Source organism: Cottoperca gobio, chromosome 20 (genome assembly GCF_900634415.1).
Source record: "Cottoperca gobio chromosome 20, fCotGob3.1, whole genome shotgun sequence".
NCBI classification, from domain to species: Eukaryota; Metazoa; Chordata; class Actinopteri; order Perciformes; family Bovichtidae; genus Cottoperca; species Cottoperca gobio.
In genome coordinates, this window is record NC_041374.1 from 7,557,544 (window position 1) to 7,565,043 (window position 7,500).

General features: G+C 45.4%; 1 protein-coding gene across 2 annotated transcripts in view; it reads left to right on the top strand.

Annotated features, from left to right (window-relative positions):
- LOC115025691 (phospholipid phosphatase-related protein type 5-like) overlaps positions 1-7,500 on the top strand; it is a 47,173-nt gene that overhangs the window by 3,600 nt on the left and 36,073 nt on the right. The window contains exon 3 of one of the 2 annotated variants that reach the window (XM_029458128.1): positions 7,353-7,500. This exon is cut by the window's right edge and continues 41 nt beyond it. In XM_029458128.1, the coding sequence (XP_029313988.1) occupies positions 7,353-7,500 (148 nt within the window). Of the gene's footprint in view, positions 1-6,993 lie in introns of those variants that run through there. The other variant, XM_029458127.1, reaches the window with a different exon arrangement.

Sequence of the window (7,500 nt, forward strand, 5' to 3'; positions counted from 1 at the left end):
TAATCGGTTAGTCAACAAAATCGTACGAGTGTTAGTCGACTAAGAATTTCTGCAGCCAAGATGATTAGTTTTTTTCAAGGAAGGAGATCATTTCTGACGTAGAAAAGAACTGACAAGACAAGACGCACAAGACAGGTCACCTGGAGAAGGAGCTGGAAATTAAACAACATGACCCCAGTCTTCACCTCAACCTCTGAGGCCACAAGACTGCTTATCTTACGGGAGCCAACTGTACCCTCGGAGGAGAGGATAGAGGGGACGCAAGATACTATGAGGTTAACGACTGTGAGGAGCTGGTGGAAGACTGTGGAGGACTGTGGCAGGAGCAGGTGGAGAACTGTGGCAAGAGCTGCTGGAGGTCTATAGAGGACTATGGCAAGAGCAGGGGGAGGACTGTGGAGGAATGTACCAGGAGCTGGTGGAGGACTATGGAGGAACTGTTGCAGGTGGAGGACTGTGGCAGGAGCTGCTAGAGGTCTGTGACAGGAGCAGGTGGAGGACTGTGGCAGGAGCTGGTGGAAGACTGTGGAGGACTGTGGCAGGAGCAGGTGGAGGACTGTGGCAAGAGCTGCTGGAGGACTGTGGCAGGAGCAGGTGGAGGACTGTGGCAGGAGCAGGTGGAGGGCTGTGGCAGGAGCAGGTTGTGGACTGTGGCAGGAGCTGGTGGAGGACTGTGGCAGGAGCAGGTGGAGGACTGTGGCAGGAGCAGGTGGTGGACTGTGGCAGGAGCTGCTGGAGGACTGTGGCAGGAGCTGCTGGAGGACTATAGAGGACTGTGGCAAGAGCAGGTGGAGGACTGTGGAGGAATGTACCAGGAGCTGGTGGAGGACTATGGAGGACTATTGCAGGTGGAGGACTGTTGCAGGAGTAGGTGGAGGACTGTGGCAGGAGCTGGTGGGGGACTGTGTCAGGAGCTGCTGGAGGACTGTGGCAGGAGCTGCTGGAGGTCTGTGGCAGGAGCTGGTGAAGGTATGTGGCAGGAGCTGGTGGAGGACTGTGGCAGGAGCTGCTGGAGGACTGTGGCAGCTGTTAGAATCTCAAACTCGGATGAGTTTGAGATTGAGGCTAGTGTGAGGAGTTCAGTAAAATCAGAGAGGAAGGAGGGATGAGGTTTAGGAGGCCGGTAAATGAGAATAACTGTCATTGAGGAGAGGGCTTTGAAGGTGAGGAACTCAAAGGATGGTACTGGGGAGGGTGAGTTCTGTGATCCGGAAGTTCTGATTGTAGATAACAGCAAGGCCACCACCACGACGGGAGAGGTGGGGTTTAGTAATGTAGTTAAAACCAGTGGGGATGTTTGATTGAGGGAGAATAAGTCATTGGGTTGTTGCCAGGTTTCAGTGAGCAGAAGAAAATCCAGGGTTTTTGTCAAGGAGGAGTTCATGCAGGAGGGGGCTTTATTGTTGATTGACCGGACGTTGAGGAGGGCAAGGTTGGTTGAGAGGGAGGGTGGTGGCAGGCTCGAGAGGTCTGATGTTGTCTAGATTATATGTAGTTAGTGTGAGACGGCAGAGAGGAAAAGTCCGTTGCAGGTTTTCTTTGTTGCCGGGAGTGCAGCAGTCGAGTGGTGTTTCCAGTATATGTTGTGGTAGCGGGTGCGTCCTGATGACGCGTCAGATGCGCGACGGTACGTGCAGCTGACCAGATGGTTGTAATGGATTGTCCGTGCTGGAAGTAAACAAACATACGGCGAGTGCTACGGTGTATGTAGCGGGGTCGGCGTAGGAGTCCAAGTTGTTATATAACAGAGATGCAGGATGGAATGGCGTAGTTGCTAAGTTGCAGAAGCTGTGAAGTTGAAAATGTGAGCATAATGAGCGATGTAGCAGCTAGCGTTAGCCACCAGCCACTCGTTGGCTGAGTGAGGGCAGCCAGTAAATCCCGGCCATGGCGGTAGTATTCCACAGCAGAAAAAGGTTGAACAGTTAGAATGAAAGACAGGTCAAGACCTGACTTTGAGCTTGCTGGGGTGCAAAACAAATAAAAAAGGTAGTAATTCAGACGGAGAAGCGGTGAACAAACTGCCTGCGTCCTCTCCTCTCCGAGCTCTCAAATGTAGCTGAAATCCAATCATATTTCACAGAAAGCGTAAACAGTGTGTATGTTGTCATGTTCATCATCATACTATAATGACTAGACGTGTGTTTGTGTGTGCAGGATGGGGGCATGTGTGCATGTGTGTGTTCTGAGTTTCGGTCTACTTACTTGGATCACCAGTTCTGTAGAAACATCTGATATTAAACACTTCTACACTATGTTGCTCTATAACCTGCATTGTTCTATACATGTGTAGTGTACTATTCTCCATCTGCGATACAGTGCCCCTTTTTAAAAGTGTATATCATCCCACCTGAACAATCAAATCAATCTGCATAAAAAACTGTGTAGGGCAGGGCTATTCAACTTCATTAGCAAGTGGGCCAAATAGGAAAATCACTGGGGTCAATGAATCCCTACAAATAACTCTTATTTACAGTAGTGTTAATAGTTACTAATACATGAAATGAACTAGTCACGTGCATCCCTTTTTTTCACCTTAATTGTATCACCATAATTCATTGCAGAAAGCAACCAGTCCATACATAAAAGTAAGAAAGCTATGGTTACAAGGCTTGACACAAAAGTGCAAAATGTTGCATCATTAAAACCAAGGAGACATTAGTTTCTTTTCCCCAACAGGTCCTATGTCCACTAATGTAGAAAAAAAGATGAATATAATAAAACAGTATTCATCACATTAACAGTAAGTAGCCCTGTTATAATAGTATAATATATAAATATATAACACTTCCAAGCATACATAAGGTGCTTTGAAAACAAGTCCATATCCATAAAATGAAATACTAAATAACAATAATAAAGACTCACAATAACATACATATCTTATGCATGTTTACAATTCAACAGTAAGTAGGATTATTTGAATCATCATGAAACGGATCTGTCTTTGCATTTACACTAAGAATGCATCACATTAAGTCAGGTAATGTACTACTATAGAGCTACCACACACATCAGACTTCTGTCATGTTGAGCCTGTTGGAGTCAGTGAGAGAAATTACACTGCCTTGATTTAGCTCTTACAGCATAGTCTTGCTCATAAGTGGTAAGGACTAATCCTTATACACTCATGCTGCGCCCCCCCAACGGAACCCCATGCCCCCCCCTAAAAAAAAGATTCAAGGTTGTTTTTTTAGGGGGGGGGGGGGGGTTATGATCACAACTCACTTTTAACATTGAACAGGTGCTCTTTTATTAAATTATATTCATCTAGTTTATGTGCACGTTTCAGTGTTTTTCTGCGTTGCTTTGCACATTCTCTACTCTGCTCTGTTTCTCAAAGGACAGGGCTCCGCCCCCAACCCACACACACGTACGCACAAACATACAGTCAGTCAGACACAGAGCGGAGAAAAGAAGAGGAGAGAACTGAAAAAAGCAGGGATGCTATCGTGGCTCTCCTTTTTGTGCTGGGCAAAAGCGACCAAAAGCCACTTGACTCCAGTAAATGATGCTAACGGTCCCTGTACTTTCCTTCTCCGTTCCTCTGAGCCCACGGGAAAACTGACAGAAAATGAGCCGTGATTTGACTTGTAGTGCCTCTTCTTTCATCACGGAAATACATTTGTTGCACGATAAACACACCAGTTTATTACTTGTTGCGGCTGGCAAAGTATGCAAGCTTGATTTGCAGGCAACCTCTTGCTGGCCAGAAAAAAGTTTAGAAGGGCCGTATTCGGCCCGCGGGCAGCTAGTTGTACGGGCCTGGTGTAGGGCTATGATTGGACGCAAAAGATCTGCCCCACCCTACATGAACTGAGCCACGGCAGCCCGACTAAAAACGTCCTCCTGTGAAATGACTCAAAATCTACCAGGATTGATGCTAAACTTGGTAGACATTAATGATTCTTCCCTTCTTTTCATCTGGCGCCACATGGGCTATGGTTCTGGAGGTAGAGCAGGTCCACTAATCAGAAGATCTGCGGCTCTTCCAGCCCGCATGTCCAAGTGTTGAACCCCAAATTGCTGCCAAAGGCACAGCTCGTGTGTGTGAATGTTGGCATGTAGTGTAAAAACATTTTGAAGACGCTATTTACATGCAGTTAACATTATACTTGTTGGTGTTGTCGTAGTGCGCATGTCAGCTTGCTGATGTTAGCATTTACAGTAGCTACAAGTTCAACCCCAGAGAGCTGCTAACATATCTGCAGATCCTCTTTCAAAGTTTGCGTTGTCAATGTGATTTTCTTCTCAAATTAAGTTTAAGTTTGTGAGTGTTACAAAAGATGAACAAAAAATCAAATGCAGACTACCTCAAAGCTGAATGCAGTATATTGCTGTGTATGTAGAGCACAGAGCTGCCCCAGCCTTCAATATCCACTTCCTCCCATGCCTGCCACATTTATTTTCCTTCAGGAACATGGGCCTGCTGAAGGCGGGTCGCGAGAAAGACACTGCATGAATATCTTATGAAGTGTGACATGCCAGATAATCCTGTGCTGCTTGAAGCATGCTTCTTTGAAGTTTTCTGCTCTGGCGCTTTGCCTTTTATTACGAGCCATTTATTCACACGTGACGAAATAAAATCTTTGTGCTACACTTGACTCGCATGCAGATATCAGAAGCCATATATTTTGGCCATATCTGTGATAAACACTTTGTTTAATTTAATGTCATGTTCCTCTCGTTGCTGCTGCTACTTGATCACATGTAAAAGACCTCTCGGTGGTAATTAGGGTGGACTGAGAGAGAATGAGTGTGCGCCTGTTAGCTAAGGTATTTTCGTGCCTCGTTGTGATGTATTGACTGTATCTGGGTCGCACTGCTGCCTTTGGCATAATGGTGTAATAAAACATGACGTAAGCATTTCTCATATCTCAAGCACAACACGCCTATTTATAGATTCTCAGTCAGTCCGAGGGAAGTCGCGGTGGCACCGTATCACTTCATTTGGACTGATTGTCTTTCGAATATGTCAAACAGGGAAACATTTCACTCAACAGTAAACAAAGAAATATACATTAGAGAGTTTCTGATTAAATTTTTTAGTCAATGTAAAATTGTTTTGTAGTAATCCAAGCTCAGTGCACCGAGCCAGACATGGACATTGTCAGTGTGTAAGCAGAAGTCCTGGGAGCCAAAATAAAGGCATGAGGACCATTACCATTCAACCAATGATCTAAGCAGCATTGTTTGCAGCATGAACGACAAAACATGTTATTCCTTATTCCTTCAGAATCTTCTCCCTACTTTAGCAACGTCACATCCGGCTTACAGTAGTTCACACGGCAGGTCATAGTCAAGAAAACGTAATGAGAGAAGTCCTATACTGTTGAGGGAGGGTGTCTGAGTTTCAGTGTATTACAGCTTTAGTTTTGTTCATCAATCCTGTCAGTAAGAATAATAATGGACTCTCCCAAGTCAATATCTGGGAACAGGGGGACATCAGAAGATGCGTGAAGATATAAAAGTTGCATGTGCTTCTCTCCATCAGTGTTCCGACGCATTAAGGGAAACCTAATTTTATTATTGAATTTTGGCACCAAAGAAGTACAAATTTGCCCCAAATGTGTTTTAATGTGCAGCATGATTGCCGTCAGGCTGATGTATGAAGTGTCACATGTGTCTGAAAAGGTCTTTGAAAGGGCTGCGGCTGAATGTAAAGCTCTGCTCAGCAACAGACACACACTGAATTTATGTCATGTCAAATATGAAAATAGTCTAATAGACGTGTATTAAAATACTAAGTGTGTCCTGTCTTTCTATGTCTGCTGACATCTTCACACTTCTCCATGATAAATGTCTCAGATGTGCTGCCTTAGTCGCTCTTTTACTGTCTGACGCTTTAACGGATTTATTACCATTTCAATATAAAAGTCTTGGATTCCTGGTCCAACAGGTTTGCAATTCTCATGTTTGTGAAGTCGTACATGCGCAAGCAGCGTGGCTCCATGTACACTAATGTTGGTCCGTCACCTCCACTTTGGTCCCGGACTGAATTATCTGTTGGATCTGTTGGTTTGCATTGAATCTGCTTCTGACATTCATGTTCATGGGTTGTAATAACACAAGAACAGCACTACAACTATTCAATATTTTTTATAAAGATATGTAGATCATACCATCTATTTCCCACTAATGTTTAAATACGTCCTGGAATTGTTTCTGCGTGAGCTATTATAGTCATGTCCTGAACAGTTTACAGGTCATCATACAAGCAACATTCTGCATACATTATGTATGTACTCCAGGAAAAATGCATCATTAATGTCTGGTGTGTATGAGCACGAAGCCAGCAGCATAAAGATTTGGCCTAGTTAGTGTTAGAAGAGGGAGTGACAGGCTGCGAGCCACTTGACTCTCTGTCCATCTGTCTCCTCTGACAGACTTCACTTATAAATGTCAGCGTGTCGGGAACTTGTGGGACAAAAAGTCAGACGGCATGAAACAAGATGAGTCTTCAATGATCCATGTGGGGAAAGAAAACAGATAAAGAACTACAGAGCCAGCGGTTTGTGTTAAACATAAGACAAGGTATGAAGAGTTATGAACTAGAGTTATCATATGAATTATGAAGGGTTGGTGTGGGAAGAATTGTAAATAAAAACGGTTCTAACAGGGGATGGATAATTTTCTCAGTTTGAGATTAGTGGGGAAGACCTCATAAAAAAACGTTAATTTATGAAAAGTATCTGAACACTTCACTGCCTGCAAGCAATACGTTGCAACCTGTTACAGACGCACACATCATGCAGCATTCAGTCATTTCTCTGATGAAATGTGGGCTGAGTGTGGAGCCTCTGGTGAGACACATATGACGTCTGCAGCCCCACCATCTCCAGTTCATTCTTTCAGTTTCTCCTGTCTGCTCCTGAACTGGTTAAACACCCACACACACACGCCACACACACACGCCACACACACACGCCACACACACACACACACACACACACACACACACAGAGATGGAGGGAGCTGTCAATCCTTCTATTTATTACTCATCCCCCTTATCTGTGTATCTCACTCACAGAAACAGAAACACGCAGAGACGTTGAGAGGGGGTTTAGCCCTGCCTCTTTCATGCTTACACACCCTCTTGCTCTCGCTCTCCCTCTCCGTCTCTCTTCACGCACACATATTAGTCGCAGCAGCAGTGAGCAGAGGAAGCCAGAGCGAGAGAGCCTCCACCGCGACCAGAGAGCGGCTCATTGCGTGCAGCCGAGCCGTGATGAGGCGGTCAGCGGGAGTCTGTACCGCCGGGGATGAGGAGGAGGCTGGGTAGGAGAGGGAGAAAAGGCTTTGTTCTAATTAAATGTCTCTCGCTCTCTGTCTGCATCATGCTGTACTTCCAGCTGGTGATCATGGCCGGGACCGTCATGCTGGCCTACTACTTCGAGTACACCGACACCTTCAGCGTGCATGTGCAGGGCTTTTTCTGCTACGACACCACGTACACAAAACCGTACCTGGGACCGGAGGACAGCAGCGCCATCCCGCCCG